Genomic DNA, 18,574 nt, shown 5'->3' with positions numbered 1-18,574 from the left:
GCTTCATCGCTCTTCACCAGAGGGAGATTCATGACTTGATCCCAGAACTAATTACTAAGTCTTTAATGTGCCGCTGCTCTCTCTCCATCTCGGCCCATTAAAAGAGTATGAAATGTTTGTAATTAGAATACACGGGTGGGGAAAGCCCAACCGCAGGTTTCAAGACATGCCTGTCATGTAGAGTTTGAAAAGATGTGCCTTTTGAACCATTCTCTGAGAGGATACCTTGAGTGATGCAGAACAAATCAAAACCAAGACACACCTTAACCCGACAGCTCTTAAAACAACCATCTCAAAAGCACTGGTTTTCTTCTTGCTAGCTGCAGCAGCACCCTTTTCTATGTGTCTGTGTTGAGACATTCATTCTAGCAGTACTAGCTCTATAGCTCTCACTGACTGGCACGCCGATCAGCATGGTCAAGCCCACCACAAAAGGTAACCCGAGCCCAAATACCCCTTTTTAAGAAACTGTAAAAATAAAACATGGGGGTCCGGGAGGAATGCTGTCAGTCTTCAGATAAGGGCCTTTTGAAAAGGAACCCATCGCTCAGCCAGCCACTCTGACAGACAGCAGGCCAGTACATAAATCATCTGCTCTGCTGTGGCAGTCCAGCGGCACAGCCAGAGTTTGGACTGGACCCATTACGGCTGCATTGTCCTGGCTACCTCGCAGCTCGCATGACGCTCTGCTAACCTTGCACATGAGAAGGCCAAGATACAGTAATACCATCAATGCGTTTAGCATGGAATGGCTTCCGTGGTTTTCATGCCCATTAGCTCACTTGGCTAAGTTACTACAGTAGATTCCTTACATTTTTGATAAGCAAAATAGGCCACATGCAACAGGCTAGCCAAGAAGAAAACACATAACAGAAAGTACAGATATTCTGGTGAGAGGGAGAATACATACTCTCTGTGCACGGGACTCCCGGTTCCCATACAGTTGTAAGTTCTATAAAATGCAGGGGAAAGATGGATGCGGGCATGCAAGATATAGAACCATGTTAGAGACAGGGTAGAGATAGAACCATGTTAGAGATAGGGTGTAGAACCATGTTCTATAAACCATAGAGATAGCAGGGTAGAGAGAGATAGAACCATAGAGAGGGTAGAGGTAGAACCATAGACATAGGGTAGAGATAGAACCATGTTAGAGACAGGGTAGAGATAGAACCATGTTAGAGAGGGTAGAGGTAGAACCATGTTAGACATAGGGTAGAGATAGAACCATGTTAGAGAGGGTAGAGGTAGAACCATGTTAGAGACAGGGTAGAGATAGAACCATGTTAGAGACCATGTTAGACATAGGGTAGAGATAGAACCATGTTAGAGAGGGTAGAGGTAGAACCATGTTAGAGATAGGGTAGAGATAGAACCATGTTTAGAGATAGAACCATGTTAGAGAGGGTAGAGATAGGGTAGAGATAGAACCATGTTAGAGATAGTAGAGAGATAGAACCATGTTAGAGATAGGGTAGAGATAGAACCATGTTAGAGATAGAGTATGAGATATAAACCATGTTAGAACCATGTTAGACATAGGGTAGAGATAGAACCATGTTAGAGAGGTAGAGGTAGAACCATGTTAGACATAGGGTAGAGATAGAACCATGTTAGAGAGTAGAGGTAGAGATAGAGATAGAACCATGTTAGAACCATAGGGTAGAGATAGAACCATGTTGTAGAACCATGTTAGAGAACCATGGGTAGAGATAGAACCATGTTAGACAGAGAGAGATAGGTAGAGGTAGAACCATGTTAGACATAGGGTAGAGATAGAACCATGTTAGAGATAGGGTAGAGATAGAACCATGTTAGAGATAGGGTAGAGATAGAACCATGTTAGAGAGGGTAGAGATAGAACCATGTTAGACATAGGGTAGAGATAGAACCATGTTAGAGAGAGTAGAACCATGAGTAGGGTAGAGATAGAACCATGTTAGAGATAGAACCATGTTAGAGATAGAGTAGAGATAAAACCATGTTAGAGATAGAACCATGTTAGAGAGGGAGAACCATAGGGTAGAGATAGAACCATGTTAGAGATATGTGGTAGAGATAGAACCATGTTAAAGAGGCTGGAGATAGAACCATGTTAGAGATAGAACCATGTTAGAGATAGAGTAGAGATAAAACCATAGGGTTAGAACCATAGAACCATGTTAGACATAGGGTAGAGATAGAACCATGTTAGAGAGAACCATGTTAGAGTAGAGATAAAACCATGTTTGAGATAGGGTAAGAACCATGTTAGAGATAGAGTAGAGATAAAACCATGTTAGAGACAGGGTAGAGATAGAACCATGTTAGAGATAGAACCATGTTAGAGATAGAGTAGAGATAAAACCATGTTAGAGATAGGGTAGAGATAGAACCATGTTAGGGAAAAGGTAGAGATAGAACCATGTTAGAGATAGGGTAGAGCTAGAACCATGTTAGAGATAGGGTAGAGATAGAACCATGTTAGAGATAGGGTAGAGATAGAACCATGTTAGAGATATGTGGTAGAGATAGAACCATGTTAGAGAGGCTGGAGATAGAACCATGTTAGAGATAGGGTAGAGATAGAAGAGATAGAACCCACCATGTTAGAGATAGAACCATGTTAGAGATATGGGGTAGAGATAGAACCATGTTAAAGAGGCTGGAGATAGAACCATGTTAGAGATAGAACCATGTTAGAGATAGAGTAGAGATAAAACCATGTTAGAGACAGGGTAGAGATAGAAACATGTTAGCGATAGAACCATGTTAGGGAAAGGGTAGAGATAGAACCATGATAGAGATAGAACCATGTTAGAGATAGAGTAGAGATAAAACCATGTTAGGGAAAGGGTAGAGATAGAACCATGTTAGAGATAGGGTAGAGATAGAACCATTTTAGAGATATGGAGTAGAGATAGAACCATGTTAGAGATAGGGTAGAGATAGAACCATGTTAGAACATGCAGGAAAGACTGTCCATTGTTCTATGTTCAAAGGTGTCTTCAACAATACAGGACATTATCACAAAACATTTCATAGTCTATCAATCTAAAGACTTTACATTCATTTTAATGTAAACATTTCCAAAAATGTACACTCCTTTCATTGGTTCACTGAATAAGACTAATCCTGTTGTACTGTTGATGTGATAGGACCTCACTCAGATAGTCTGTCTTATTATTGTGATCAAATCCTTGTGTTACATCCACCATACTGTCTATCTACAGCCTACCACATTAACCATGTCTGTCTACAGCCTACCACATCCACCATAATGTCTGTCAACAGTCTACCACATCCACCATGCGATCCGTCTACAGTCTACCACATCCACCATAATGTCTGTCAACAGTCTACCACATCCACCATGCGGTCTGTCTACAGTCTACCACATCCACCATAATGTCTGTCAACAGTCTACCACATCCACCATAATGTCTGTCAACAGTCTACCACATCCACCATGCGGTCTGTCTACAGTCTACCACATCCACCATAATGTCTGTCAACAGTCTACCACATCCACCATAATGTCTGTCAACAGTCTACCACATCCACCATGCGGTCTGTCTACAGTCTACCACATCCACCATAATGTCTGTCAACAGTCTACCACATCCACCATGCGGTCTGTCTACAGTCTACCACATCCACCATAATGTCTGTCAACAGTCTACCACATCCACCATAATGTCTGTCAACAGTCTACCACATCCACCATGCGGTCTGTCTACAGTCTACCACATCCACCATAATGTCTGTCTACAGCTCAAACACTTTCTCCCTGACTTCCATACTTCCTGCAGGACAATTTTATTGTTCCAAACTTTAAATGTATAATGGGGAAACATTGCTCTTTGTAATTTCTATCTAAATGAACTTTACAGGAATTAATACCTAGAATAAATGCATGGCCTAAATGCGGAGAATATTCCAGAAAGAAATGCCTCTCCTTACCAGCTTGTCAGACCTTGGAGCACCATCATCTGCTTCTTTTCTATCCTTTTTCTTACGGAAGATTTCCTCAAGCTGGTTAGAAGACAGAAGATGTTCCGATGTTATTCAGACTTCCCTCACTAACCAAAGGAACTATCCTTCTCATTTAACCTTAATATAATTACATACCACCAAGAACTCCCGTTTGTCCACCATTTTGTTTCCATCTGCATCAAACATGTTGAAAGCTATCTTAAAGCCAGAATGAGGTTCTGGGAAAGGACCGAGAAAAGAGATAAGACAAGAAACCACGTTCAAACTAACATCTTACGTATGTTTTCTTTTTTAAATAAAATATCTAATCAAACATACTTACTTGTTAAAATGCAGAGCAGGAATAGATACTCTGTGTAACCGATGATGCCTGGAAACAAAAATACAAATGTTTGGCTTTAATCTTGACTGTCATAAATGTATATAGAAAGTTCATAAAATAATTGAACATTAGTCTAGCAGTTTACTTGAGTTATATAGAGTTTTTCAAAGTCCTGCCCTAACTCTTCACATGCATGAAACACCCCATGAAACAGTGCAACACCTTTAGACAACAGCTAATCTTCTCTTTCATATTGATAACATCTTAGAAAGGTGCCTCTTAATTCATGGTTGGTGTTCTCATCACACAAACAGAGGCTTTACAACGTAAGTGACCTATCTGGACACAACCCCAAACAAAATGAAGCCCCAGTGCTGGCTTCAGTGCGTCCTCTGTTTGGATAACACGGTTTAAAACATTCTCCAGTGATCTGTCACTGATTGTGGATGCCTGATTCGGCTTCCTGTTCCTTTTTGTGTTCTAGAACTCCCTTTGTTGTGTGACTGCGAGAAGAAGAGAAGAGTAACTGTCAGGGTCCATCTCAGTAGACTGAGGAGGGTTGTCTTGCTGCCTCTGAAAGCATTCCCAAGCGTTTGTTTGCAGGAGAAGACAGTGACTAAAGCACAGACAGCTCTGGGTGTTATGGGAAAAGGATTCAGGTATGGCCTTTGCTCCAGGGAGATTTCCCCCCAAAAAAGGACACTTGGGAGGAAAAAATACTATGAATGGACTATGGTAGTGCATCCAATAAAATCCTCTTTCTTTATATTTCTGATACTCCTTGTCATATAAAAGTTCTGCAGATATCTGATGTTTGTCTGCGTTTGGATAGTTGAATGTGGTGGGGAAGTACTGGATGCCAATAGAGAGTTTCTGTTGAAAAGTCCCAATGAAATGGTGCATCCCAACATGAGTCTTTGATCTGCTCGAGAACTTCTCTGTTGAAAATGTATAGGGCCTTAAAATGACTAAAGTTCTCTGACTTTTTAAGGGTTAAATAGGTTGGAGAGAAAAAATATTTAAGATTCTAGCCATGTCTCACCAATAACACACACACCTTCACTCAGGGAGAGAGAAACCTTCCCTCCCCTCTCCAACCCTCCCCTTCCCTCCCCAATCCCCAACCCTTCCAACCTCTGAGCTCAAGAAGATGTTGTCAGACAATAGAAATAATTCCTCAGAAACACTTCGTATAGAGTGGCAGAACCGGAGATGTAATCCTACTCCATTCTTAGGATTCATCATGTCCATGGTGATCAGGAGGCAGCCAGTGGGACGTGTCTCAACAGAACCGGGTTCAAACAGCACCTCTCATTCTCAAAGCAAGGCTTTGTTCGCTGATCAATCCAATCCTTTTTTTCTCGGCAAAACCGCCATGTTTAACAGCAGGATTAAAAGCCCCAGATCCCAGCGTTGGCACTTAGCTAAAGCAACAGAGGAGAGAGCAGGGAGAACTTATACACCAAACACAGGGTTTGAAACGCAGGGAGTGATGTTCACTTCTTCAGGGAGCAATGAGAACAGGTTGCTTGAACCATGTTTCCATGAAAATAACAACGTTGAAGAACATTTACAATTACCTCCTTTCCTCAGCTTGTCAATATTGTAGCGAATCGAGGGAGTGGGAAGCGAACCCGGGTCTCTTGTGTAAAAGGCAAACACTATGCATTGCAGCAATACATTTTACCTACTTGATGGGAATCGTAACGTGGCTCATATTTCAAGGATCGCTACACTATTTTGAAAATACAAGCACATCTCATTCTCAGTACAGGGATTTAGTTTATTATAACTGGTAACGGTATCGCTAATCAATGATACATCCTATATAGGGTAGATTTCCTTCACCCTCGTATCTAAGGTTACCTGAGAGCAAATGACAACATCACTGATTGATGGAAAGATAAGATGGTGTTTACTGCCTGTACTCTGTTCTCGATTGATTTGGTATATGGAACCTGCAAACATTCCACTGGCCATATTCTTGATGATAGAGAGAGTTAAGGAGTCTTACCTCGGTGGCGTAGGTTCCTGAATAAAGTGGATGATCCTTTAAAAACAGGAGGCGTGTCTGCCAGCATCTGTTCCAACTCCTTCAACAATGGAAGAAAATCACAGTGTTTACTCTTTGAAGAATCAGTACACAAACATGAATAATTAATTATTATACACTGAGTGTAAGATTAGGAACACCCTTTTCCATGGTAGATGAAGGGGAGGTGACACTATGAAGAATCATTTTTAAGCCTTGAGACAAATGAGACATGGATTGTGAATGTGTGCCATTCAGAGGGTGAATGGGCAAGACAAAAGATTGAAGTGCCTTTGAACGGGGTATGGTAGTAGGTGACAGGTGCACTGGTTTGTGTCAAGAACTGCAACGCTGCTGGATTTTTCACGCTCAACAGTTTCCTGTGTGTATCAAGAATGGTCCACCACCCAAAGGACATCCAGCCAACTTGACACAACTGTGGGAAGCATTGAAGTCAACCTGGGCCAGCATCCCTGTGTTACGCTTTCGACACCTTGTAGAGTCCATGCCCCAACAAATTGAGGCTGTTTGGAGGGCAAAAGGGGGTGCAACTCAATATTTGGAAGGTGTTCCTAATTTTTTTGTACACTCAGTGTCCATCGATTATTCTCTTAAAAGAGAAAAGCAGGGTTCTATTTCAAATACATTTTCACACTTGTCAATGCATGCAGTGCTGTAATCACAAACCTCCCACCTGTTTTGTTAGAGACTTCCAAATCCTCTTTTCTAAAAAAAAAAAAAAGTATTGTTCAGAATAAATTAACTGAACAGTATTATTCATGGTGAAAAAAATTACAATTATTCGCACAGCATGCTATGAACAAGCATATAATGTACTTTATGGTGGAAAAACAAGTGGCTATGTGTAAGAAAGGACAGCTGGACTCGGGGCTGTACTGAAACATGAGTGCCATATCTCCAGGAACGCATTCCAATACCCAATAAAAAGGTCCCTGGCCATAAGATAAGGCGTTGGCTTCATAAAAACACCTGGCTAGGTGATTCACATGGCCCTACCACCCCAGAGGGATGATAACAGTGACAATAACTTTCAGGTCTGTTTCTGATGGAGGAAGCCGTTATGATGACCCTTTGCTTTGTAGAGCTCTCCCACCAAACGGAGGTGTCTGGGTGGACAAGCAAATATAAGAGGAAGGGGAAATCCTCAATTTGTGCATTTAATCCCCTGAAAAGTTCATTCACATTCACACCAAGGCCTGAAATGTATAAAGATTAGAGTGACCTAGGGGTTTCATAGCACAGTGTTCCAGTAAAAATACACTGAACAAAAATATAAATGCAACATATGTTGGTCCCATGTTTTATGACCTCAAATAAAATTTCCCAGACATTTTTCATATGAACAAAAAGCTTATTTCTGTGCAAAAATGTGTTTACATCCCTGTTAGTGAGCATTTCACCTTTGCCAAAATAATCCACCTGACAGGATTGGCATATCAAGAAGCTGATTAATCAGCATGATCAAAATATGCAGTTTTGTCACACAGCACAATGCCACAGATGCCACAGATTGGCAATGCCACAGATGACTCAAGTTTTTAGGGAGCGTGCAATTGGCATGCTGACAGCAGGAATGTCGGCCAAAGCTGTTTCCAGATTATTTAATGTTATTTTCTCTACCATAAGCCGCCTCCAACGTCATTTTAGAGAATTTGGCAGTACGTCCAACCAGCCTCACAACCACAGACCACGTGTAACCACGCCAGTCCAGAATCTCCACATCTGGCTTCTTCACCTGTGAGATCGTCGGAGACCAGCCTACCGGAGCTGATGAGCTGATGAAACTGAGGAGTGTTTCTGTCGTTTTGTGGAGATAAACTCATTCTGATTGGCTGGGCCTGGCTCCCCAGTGGGTGGGCTTGGCTCCAAAGTGGGTGGGCCTATGCCATCCCAGGCCCACTAATGACTGCGCCCCTGCCCAGTCATGTCAAATCCATAGATTAGGACCTAATGAATGTATTTCAATTGACTGATTTCCTTATTTGAATTGTAACTCAGAAATTGTAACTTGCGTATATATATTTGTTCAGCAGAAGATCTTTGCGGTTTTGACTAAAATGTTGATGAAAAAACGCTGAGAAAACTATGTGTAGCAATGCGAGCTATGTCCTGTAAAACAGACACATCAACACAGACTATGAACTCTTTCATTAGACATACATCAGTCTCTAACAATGGGGACCAGAGTTATACTGGTGCCTTTCCCAACAGACATTTTAGCCTCAGTATAGGAATACATTGGGTCAGGGCTTATTTGGCTGGCTGACTGGCTGGTTCATTCTTTGAAGAGAGAAAATCATTAAAATCACTAGAAAAGAGTGACCATTTACCTTGGCAGAATTAAAACCAACACTGTTCTAAGCAAACAGGCAATTTCTCTGAAATACCTGAGATGCTACTTTTTGTCATGGGAACAAGTTTGAAACCACCCACATAGGCTCACACAGTACCATATACAGTGCCTTTAGAAAGTATTCATACCCCTTGACTTATTCCACCTTTTGTTGTGTTACAGCCAAAGTGGATTAAATAGATTTTTTTCTCTCACACATCTACACACAATACCCCATAATGACAAAGATTTTTTTGCAAATTTATTGACAATGAAACACAGAAATATCTCATTTACAAACGTATTCACGCCCCTGAGTCAAAACTTTTTAGAAGCACCTTTGGCCTATAGTTGTGAGTCTTTCTGGGTAAGTCTCTAAGAGCTTTGTACAGCTGGATTGTACAAAATGTGCCTATTATTATTTTTTAAATTCTTCAATCGTCAAGTTGATTGTTGATCATTGCTAGACAGCCATTTTCAAGTCCTGCCATAGATTTTCAAGCCAATTTAAATCCAAACTATAACTACGCCACTCAGAAACATTCAATATCATCTTGGTAGTAAGCAACTCCTGTGTATATTTGGCCTTGTGTTTTAGGTTATTGTCCTGCTGAAAGCTGAATTTGTCTCCCAGTGTCTGTTGGAAAGCAGACTGAAGCCACACCATATAGGTTACCACAATACCATATAGGTTACCACAATACCATACAGGTTACCACAATACCATACAGGCTACCACAATACCATATAGGTTACCACAATACCATATAGGTTACCACAACACCATATAGGTTACCACAATACCATATAGGTTACCACAATACCATATAGGTTACCACAACACCATATAGGTTACCACAATACCATACAGGCTACCACAATACCATACAGGTTACCACAATACCATACAGGTTACCACAATACCACACAGGCTCCCACAATTTTAGAAAACGGGATTCTGACGATATCATTTTAATTGAACAGCAACGCAAAGCAGAAGGTATTTTCATATGAAATACTGTATGTAAATGATGACAATATTCTGTGATATATAATTGCCCTATATCCCAGACTTTTCCAAACATCCTCAGTCAGGGAAAAAACTTATCTGATTTTACAACCACAGCATAAAACCATAAAAGGTCATTATCCCTATTTCGTAACACATTAGCCATCAGAGAGAGTGAGGAGAGAAGGCTGACGCAATGTGTGCTATTCACATTAGTGCTCCATTTATACCCCTCGTTACATGCCAGGGAAACCAAGACACACCACATCAACAGGCCCCAGAATACAGGGCTATGTCCCAAATGGCACCCTATTCCCTACACACCCTATTCTATGGAATAGGGTGCCATTTGGGAAGGAGACAATATCTTTATTCAATCCCAATACTGTGAGTTTATATCTGATAATTTAGCATGTGTTTAACAGCTCCTAATGTAGTGACTAAAATCATCATGATTCACAGACATCATGAATGTCTATCACTTGAGACATGCTGTTTTGTCTCCGTCTGTCTGCTTTTCTGTCCGTCAGAGTTTGTTGATACAGAAATGAGACGTAACAGTGTTGCTGCTAGTAAAGATCTGTATCTACTTGACTCCTAGCCAATCACACAGTTATTTGTATGTCACTCACAAGGCCTTTACATAAAGAGTGTTGGTGTGAGTGTCCAGCAAACAACATTGGCCCCTCGGACTCTACCATCATCATCTGTACAGTACAGAATAGAACTGCTGAAGATTGTTATTTAATCAGCACCATATGTCAACCTCCTCTATTGATAACATTTTATCGACTATATGAGGAAGCCCAGTCAGGTGTGTGTGTGTGTGTGTGTGTGTGTGTGTGTGTGTGTGTGTGTGTGTGTGTGTGTGTGTGTGTGTGTGTGTGTGTGTGTGTGTGTGTGTGTGTGCGTGCGTGCGTGTTGGTTAGTACTCACTCTTAGGCTCACCCATGGTGACAGACTCAATGAAGTTCAGTGGGGTCATATATAGCTGTCCCTCATATTCCACTGAGCTGAACAACCGAAACCTGGCCTCATGGGACGACATGTACACATCCCCATCATCCAGATCAAATGTCTTGGCCTGAAACAAAACATACACACACACACATATATATATCCAAAATTAATGTAACGTTTTTAAGCAAAGTGTGAAAAAAGTGTCAATGAATAGTTTAAAAACAACATGTTTTTTCATGGGCAAACATTAGTGTAAGAACACATTCTCATTTACAGCATTGACTTGGAGAATAGTTACAGGGGACATGAGCCAATTTGAAGAACCCATGAGCTAAAAACTAGAAACCATGAGCTAAAAACTAGAACCCATGTTTTACTTCAAAAAATGGGCACCATGTTTTGTCAGGCGTGCACCAGATAACGTTCCTACAAATGTTTAGAAAACAGCGATATCAGGAGGCAGGCCTGCCTGGCCTGGCGAGGACAGAGTGGACGTCTCTCTCTGGTGGCAGAGTGCCAGGCCCACTGGGCACACAGCAAACACCTCAGGGAATGTGTGCCCCCCTTCTTCCCCACCCTCTCCCCTGCCCCCACACCCCTCCTCCTCTGGGTAAACCCCCACCATCAAATGTCAGCCCCTCCGCCAAGTCCTCGTGTCCAGTTTCCTACGTTCCTGGATTCCTGTGTCTCAAACCCCCAGTCAAGGTTACATCAAGCTACGTCCCGTCACCACCACTCCCACCCTCACCACCCTAGAGTTAGATAAGAGGGTGGGGACAAAGGCTATGCCCCAAATGGCACCCCATTCCCTAGAGCCTGGTCAAAAATAGTGCACTATATCGGGAATAGGGTGCAATTTGGGAAGTATTAAAAAAGGAACACAATGTAAAAGGAGGGTTGCAAACTAGACCGCGGTCAGTGACTTCAGCACAGTTTACTGATCCAACAGTCTAATGAAGGCTTTACAGCAATGATCCCACAGATCATCCTAAAACAAACCTGCCAACTAAACAGAGGGAGTGAGAGCAACGCATCACTGGGTCTTATTGGTTTCCACTATTATTATTGTCACTGCCTGTCTGTTTGCCTGTACGTGTCCAAGTCTTCTCACTCTATGTAAATAGCCCTATACAAGCATATTATGATGAGGAAGACTGCCTCCACCTATTCTCACATAGCAATCATGGCACTTGTAAAAAAAAAAGATTCAAAAAAGAGAGAGAATTTAAATTGTTATAAGAGGTCTTAATATGTATTTTATATTTATGTAACGTAATTTTAATCTATATTCGCGAAATAGACCAGTACAAAACATTTCAGCACCCCATGTCATGGACAGCGCCCTTGTTATAATGGGGCAAATAGTCACATTGGTCCATTTAAATTAAATGGCCATGTGTGTTTCTGTCTACACAATGCATCCCTGTTTGATCGTTTTTTATTTATGCCATGGGTTTTTTACTATCACGGAACGTCAACCTTGAATCTTACCCGAAAATAATAGTATTTTCAGCTCTGCCTCGCGTTGTGAGTTGAGTGGGCATGTTAACGTGTAGCTACAGAGTCACTCACTGGCAGCCTATTGCGTGCATTATTAATATTAGGCTATCTGCTAGGCTATTACATAGACAGATAAATATGATATTTATTATACATGCTTTATATACTAATGCCCCATGCCATGACAAGTAGGCTATACAATACCTTATCTGTAGCAGATACTTCTGGTAATGCGATAAGTAAACCATTATCGATTTGGTTTGACAGTGTATTTTGGACATTGTAATAACTCGCGAAACCAGCTCCGGTGGCGATACATACTCCAGTTGCAATACGTTTAAAAGTATTAGTTCTCTTCGGTGTTTGTTTCCAAAATACAAATCTCCCTGAGGTAGATGAGAAATTAGTCGATGTGGAAATAAGTCTACGGAAGGCAGCCATGGCTGTTGTTCATTGAAGTGTCACAGCAGAAGATCGCGGCAAACTGTTCTTTTCCATCGCGAGATAATCCGTGTGACGTTTCACCCCGTTTTACCTGAATGTTTTGCGCACCCAGTCTTGTAGCGGCTCTCAGTCAAGAATCCAAGTTTCTCTTAGAATTTTTCGGGTTAATAAGGCAATGCCTTAAAATAGAGGCATCACATTGCATTGATTATATAGCTCAATACATAGGCTATTGTATGTGTTGTTTCATGTGTAAGTATTTTGATCACATCACGGTGTTTGTTAGGTTGTGGTAGTTGCTCTTGCTGGTTGGTGCAGTGCAAACTGAAGTAGACTAATGAGTGTGAGAATGCGATAGGACTGTCACTATCGTTGCCATAGGTAAGTAGCAAAGTACAATCAATGGCCAACATATTGCAATGTAACCAAATACATGATCAAACTCCCTCTCCCTCTCTCTCTCTCGCTCTCTGTCTTATTTTATACCTTAGGAAGAAAAAAATATCTGCCAAGGCAAGTCTGAACGATAGCCCCGCCCACTAAAAAGTCCCCGTCATTTTGCACCTGCCTCACGTCTTTAGTCACTGTGTGCGCAATCCTCCAACAGCTTGCCTACCTTACCTGCAGAGCAGTGGTCTTGTGTCTCTCATAGAAAGAGGGGTTGGATACATTGGTAGCTCTCTGTAAAAGGTTCTGACTTGCTACTGTATTTGGTTTTCACAATTTTTCAACCCTTCGTGAGCGGTGGGAACTACCAGAATTGAACAACATTATCTTAACTCAACTGCTGAAGACATCAAGCGGTAGGGTCATAATTTGGAACGAATTACCCAAGGTATACATGTCAAGGGAAAAAAGGGACTTATCCGTTTCAGTTCAACAGAGCATTTGCTTAGTAACGGACGCGAACGTAAACATGCAATAGGCAACAGAGTAGCAATCTGGTAACTGTCGACGCGAGAGCGCTCACTCAGGATCTTTCTGTTGAACTTTACTCGCTCCAACTCTGACGAACGGGAGGACTCTGCTGCGATGGCTGCTCTGGGTGAAGTTGGAAGCTTCTTGCACGGCATTGATGGTGTAGGACACGTCGGGTCCCATTTTCTCCTGACGTCTCTTGGAGAGAGTCCAGCGGTACTGCTGGGTCAGGGTGAACACCTCGTACCTGGTGCCGGGGAAAGCCTGTCCCGGAGCGCCACGGCAGATTTAACACTTTTAAAAGGGATTCTCCGGAGAAGGCAGTTATACTGTAGAACTGGATTTCATCTGGAAATACTTCCCGGTGGCACTGTGCAAGGGACAAGAAAGGACCACAGTAGATTCGGTAATTATCAAGTTATTAGTGTGTTATTACAGATCTCATATTACACATTCATATTTTATGGTTAAAAATGTTACCAAATATTTTATCATTATTATATAATACAAGTTATTGTTATAATAATAGTAATAATAATCATTTGTATTATTATAATTTTTATTTGTGTAACAAGATCAGTTTCCTACCATAACATCAGTTGCCAATATTAGCCCTAAAGCAATAGTGCAACTGTTATAATTTGTTCAATAATTATCACTGGAAGTAATGTGAAAGTCCCATAGGGAAAATGTGGCTATACTCTATCCTTGTGTGTCACAATCTGTGATAGAAGGTTTCTCTGGTGAAATACACCTGGAACAACGGATTTATTCTTCTCCAGGTATTTTGGAATTCATAAGCATTGCTGTTGGATTGATAAGCATTCGAGGAGTGGACAGTGCTCTCTACCTGGGGATGAATGACAAGGGAGAGCTCTATGGTTCTGTAAGTATTACACTCATTTACTGTCTCTCTGCTGTTTCTGTAGTCCCACCTCTCATTACATATGTGTTGTAGAAGGGTCTCTGGGTCTTTTGTTGGCCAATATACATTAGAATATACCAGCAGGTGTCATTAATAGGTTTCCTTGACTATTGCTGTCACTCTGCCATAAAGGATCCGGTTCTGCTGTCACTCTTCCATAAATGATCCAGTTCTGCACTAGTTATGGTCTTATCATCGTCCACAATAGGGACTGTGAAATGACACACACAAATATAGGCACACACTCTATCATACTCTAACACACAATCTACACACACAATCTACACAATGTATTTTACATTTCTGTGACTGTTCTTGTGGATCAGTGTTTTGTTACTTGTCATGTTTGATGATTTTGTGTGGACCCCAGGAAGAATAGCTGTGCTTTGGCAAAAGCTAATGGGCATTCAAATAAACTAAACAAACCAAGCAGCCTTACCACAAATGTATCCTTGCTCTGGTAAGACCGTTGATTTATTGTCAACGAATCTGACATCATAATCTGATCTGACTTGGTTTCTACCCTGCAGGAGAAGCTGAACGCTGAGTGTGTCTTCAGGGAGCAGTTTGAGGAGAACTGGTACAACACATACTCCTCCAACCTCTACAAGCACGGAGACAAAGGGACTCGCTACTTTGTGGCGTTAAACAAGGACGGCACGGCTCGGGATGGAACAAAGTCCAGGCGACACCAGAAGTTCACCCACTTCCTGCCCAGGCCCGTGGACCCTGACCGGGTACCGGAGCTGTACAAGGAGATTCTGGGCCACAGCTGAGACTGGCCTGCACCCACCGTCCCAGATCAGATCAGGAATAGCTGTGTATTGAGCTCTAGTCCCTCCTGCTGTGGGAAGCAGGGATGTGTGCAGGCCAGGCAGTGTGACTGGCGGTGTTAAGACAGTGGAGCCAACCAATCCCTTAGCAGCCCCGGCCCCAGCCCCAGTCCCAGCCCTACAGCGGCCCCAGCTCCAGCCAGCCAGCAGGGAAGGCCTACACTGGGGATAAAGGTACTAGCCAGGGGCCTCTCCTCAGAATGCACGGGCCAGCTCTCAGCGGTGACCAAGACAGTCTAGAATGTCTGACATTGTCAACATGTACACCAAGGCATGTGGAGGCTGTTTGTTCCAGGGGCCAACTGACCCCCGAGAGTAGCTGTCGTGTGGAATAGGAGAGGAACCGAATCAGAGGAAGCGATGCTGATGCAGGAGGGAGGGTCACTCTTCTGTTTGAGGGCCAATACATTTCAGGAAGTGTCTTTGGACTGAGGATCTAGTTGGAATCATAGAGATACAACATAGAGATAGAACATAATGATAGAACTGTTCTATTATCTATTGTTAGAATGGCAAAATCTATGGGATTCTATACAGTTAAAGAACCTTGTTTTTTATTTGGGGGGGCTCTGTTCATTCAAGAAGGATTTTGAAGGAATTCACCTGTTTTTCTTCTCATTTTACATGTGACTAGATCATGCTGAAAGGAGCAGAAATATATTTGCCACAGATATCATTTCAAAATGTATTATTTATTCATTTCTAGATACATATATTTATGTTATATATTTATTTATTTCAGAATATATTTTTGCAGTTAAATATACAGCACTGTATAGAGAAACCACTAGAAATTATATCTATATAGAAATAATATTTCTTTTAATCTGAGGATACCAGTTTTCTCACTTAGCTTGGGCCACATTGTGAGATTGTCTTAAAATAATGTGGGGGAAAACTGTAATTTGCTGATTTTTTCCCCAAAAAGCCCTCTGCTGTACGCATCACATTTAAAGTCTGTGCAGTGTATCCTTATTAAAGTCAGTGAACTAGAGTTGTCTTTTTGATATCTGTTTGGAACATTTAATGATGTATTGTAAATGTTTTAACATTTGGGTTCAGAAACTAAGAGGACCACACTGTTTATTACCTCTATGGTTTTCTTGATGAACCAACTGACAAAAAAAATTATAAAAAATAAACAAGTTTAACTCAGTTTTAAAAGTTCACATTTTCTAAAGAGGTGTCATGCATTGGTGTCTATAGTTTTGTCTTTTGAATTTGGTGAGTTCAAATATATAAACCTATTTACGAGATCATTGTTGTTCTTTTTATGATTGCCATTATGTTGAGAGACAAGAGCGAGGTTCCCATGCATGCATAAAAACTTCAAAGTCACTCTGTGGAACTTGCTCACGTAGCGGCCTCACAATGACATGGCCAGGGCCAAATAAACAATGACCTTTACCGTTGGTCTGTTCAGCGGCTTGGCAGCTGTATAAAACTGGAGGTCAGCGCGATAAGGACTAAGTAAAGCTCTGTTGACAGTTACAGAATGATAGTCCTGGTTAATAGTATTATTGAACAATGAAAGAGAGCCAAGGTGGCCAAGAAATCTCTCCAGCCTCCAGACTGAGTGAAAACCTTTGTGTCCCATTCTTTTTTTTTGTAATACCTTATCTTTTTTTTAGTCTGCTGACAGCTTTAACGCAGCAGAACGTGTGTCCACTGAATTGATGGTTATTTCTTTGTGTGAAATTGTTTCACAGAGAGATTGTTTTACAATATCCATGCAATTTCAGTGATAGCCAAATTATTTTATAGGGGCTTGTCCTCAAAGGAGGATATATAGCCCTCTTAGTACCTGCATGTCTCTATCCAACTGTATCCAAAACAATATTTCGAACGAAACAGGAATTAGAACGTCATATAAAACATATGATCTTCGGACAATGGCTGAACAGCATATTTATTTAAAAGCCACCATCTTGGTATCTTTGTACAGTTTCCTCAACGGTTGGGAGGATATCTGTGTTGAAGCATGAAAGCTAAAGGCCTGTGATCTCAACATCTCTGTGATGGCAAGCCAACTGCTGTCTTGACATGGGGAGTCTGCTCTGCTGCCAACTCTCAGCCTTGTAGGATATGATGGGACTTTCCCATCAGAACACCTACATAATCAACATCTACCTCTATCTCTTCTCCCCATAATGATATCATGCACCTTGTTCAACTGTGCTCTCTATGTTTATGTGTACATTCCCTGACTTATCTACCCCATAAACACATATTCCCTGGCTATCTACCCCATAAATACGTATTCCATGGCTACCTACCCCATAAACACATATTCCATGGCTATCTACCCCATAAATACTTATTCCCTGGCTATCTACCCCATAAATACTTATTCCATGGCTATCTACCCCATAAACACGTATTCCCTGGTTATCTACCCCATTAACACATATTCCCTGGCTATCTACCCCATAAATACTTATTCCATGGCTATCTAGCCCATAAACACATATTCCCTGGCTATCTACCCCATTAACACGTATTCAATGGCTATCTACCCCATAAACACTTATTCCATGGCTATCTACCCCATAAACACGTATTCCATGGCTATCTAGCCCATAAACACGTATTCCCTGGTTATCTACACCATAAACACGTATTCCCTGGCTATCTTCCCCATAAACACGTATTACCTGGCTATCTACCCCATAAACACGTATTTCCTGGCTATCTACCCCATAAACATGTATTCCCTGGCTATCTACACCATAAACACATATTCCCTGGCTATCTACACCATAAACAGGTATTCCCTGGCTATCTACCCCATAAACACGTATTACCTGGCTAGCTACCCCATAAGCACGTATTCCCTGGCTATCTACCCCTTAAACACGTATTCCCTGGCTATCTACCCCTTAAACACATATTCCCTGGCTATCTACACCATAAACACGTATTCCCTGGCTATCTACCCCTTAAACACGTATTCCCTGGCTATCTACACCATAAACACGTATTCCCTGGCTATCTACCCCTTAAACATGTATTCCCTGGCTATCTACCCCATAAACATGTATTCCCTGGCTACCTACCCCATAAACACGTATTCCCTGGCTATCTTCCCATTAAAACACGTATTACCTGGCTAGCTACCCATAAACACATATTCCCTGGCTATCTACCCCTTAAACACATATTCCCTGGCTATCTACCCCTTAAACACATATTCCCTGGCTATCTACCCCATAAACACGTATTCCCTGGCTATCTACTCCTTAAACACGTATTACCTGGCTAGCTACCCCATAAACACGTATTCCCTGGCTATCTACCTCTTAA

At 41.6% G+C, this 18,574-nt stretch overlaps 2 protein-coding genes across 4 annotated transcripts in view; one reads left to right on the top strand and one right to left on the bottom strand.

Moving 5' to 3' along the window:
• micu3b (mitochondrial calcium uptake family, member 3b) overlaps nucleotides 1-12,623 on the bottom strand; it is a 40,319-nt gene extending 27,696 nt beyond the window's left edge. For 2 of the 3 annotated variants that reach the window (XM_064973363.1, XM_064973365.1), the window contains exons 1-8: nucleotides 12,356-12,623; nucleotides 10,628-10,775; nucleotides 7,024-7,055; nucleotides 6,312-6,390; nucleotides 4,298-4,345; nucleotides 4,111-4,193; nucleotides 3,943-4,014; nucleotides 911-952 (exon numbers count right to left, since the gene is read on the bottom strand). In XM_064973363.1, the coding sequence (XP_064829435.1) occupies nucleotides 911-952; nucleotides 3,943-4,014; nucleotides 4,111-4,193; nucleotides 4,298-4,345; nucleotides 6,312-6,390; nucleotides 7,024-7,055; nucleotides 10,628-10,775; nucleotides 12,356-12,592 (741 nt within the window). In that variant the 5' untranslated portion in view covers nucleotides 12,593-12,623. The remainder of the gene's footprint in view (nucleotides 1-910; nucleotides 953-3,942; nucleotides 4,015-4,110; nucleotides 4,194-4,297; nucleotides 4,346-6,311; nucleotides 6,391-7,023; nucleotides 7,056-10,627; nucleotides 10,776-12,355) is intronic. The other variant, XM_064973364.1, reaches the window with a different exon arrangement.
• Nucleotides 12,624-13,194: 571 nt separating this feature from the next.
• Nucleotides 13,195-16,530, top strand: fgf20b (fibroblast growth factor 20b). The gene is made up of 3 exons (XM_064972804.1): nucleotides 13,195-13,919; nucleotides 14,296-14,399; nucleotides 14,969-16,530. Exons 1-3 carry the CDS (start codon nucleotides 13,628-13,630, stop codon nucleotides 15,212-15,214), a joined length of 642 nt encoding a protein of 213 aa, XP_064828876.1. The 5' UTR covers nucleotides 13,195-13,627; the 3' UTR covers nucleotides 15,215-16,530.
• Nucleotides 16,531-18,574: the final 2,044 nt, after the last annotated feature.

The sequence above is a fragment of the Oncorhynchus masou genome, chromosome 9, assembly GCF_036934945.1.
Source record: "Oncorhynchus masou masou isolate Uvic2021 chromosome 9, UVic_Omas_1.1, whole genome shotgun sequence".
NCBI classification, from domain to species: domain Eukaryota; kingdom Metazoa; phylum Chordata; class Actinopteri; order Salmoniformes; family Salmonidae; genus Oncorhynchus; species Oncorhynchus masou.
This window is presented reverse-complemented; position numbering and strand designations above follow the sequence as displayed.

Coding starts and splice junctions, on each gene's coding strand:
- fgf20b (XM_064972804.1), top strand. CDS start 13,628: ATGGCTGCTCTGGGTGAAGTTGGAAGCTTCTTGCACGGCATTGATGGT. Junction 13,920..14,295: donor AAAGGACCACAGTAGATTCG/GTAATTATCAAG, acceptor ATTCTTCTCCAG/GTATTTTGGAATTCATAAGC. Junction 14,400..14,968: donor AGGGAGAGCTCTATGGTTCT/GTAAGTATTACA, acceptor TCTACCCTGCAG/GAGAAGCTGAACGCTGAGTG.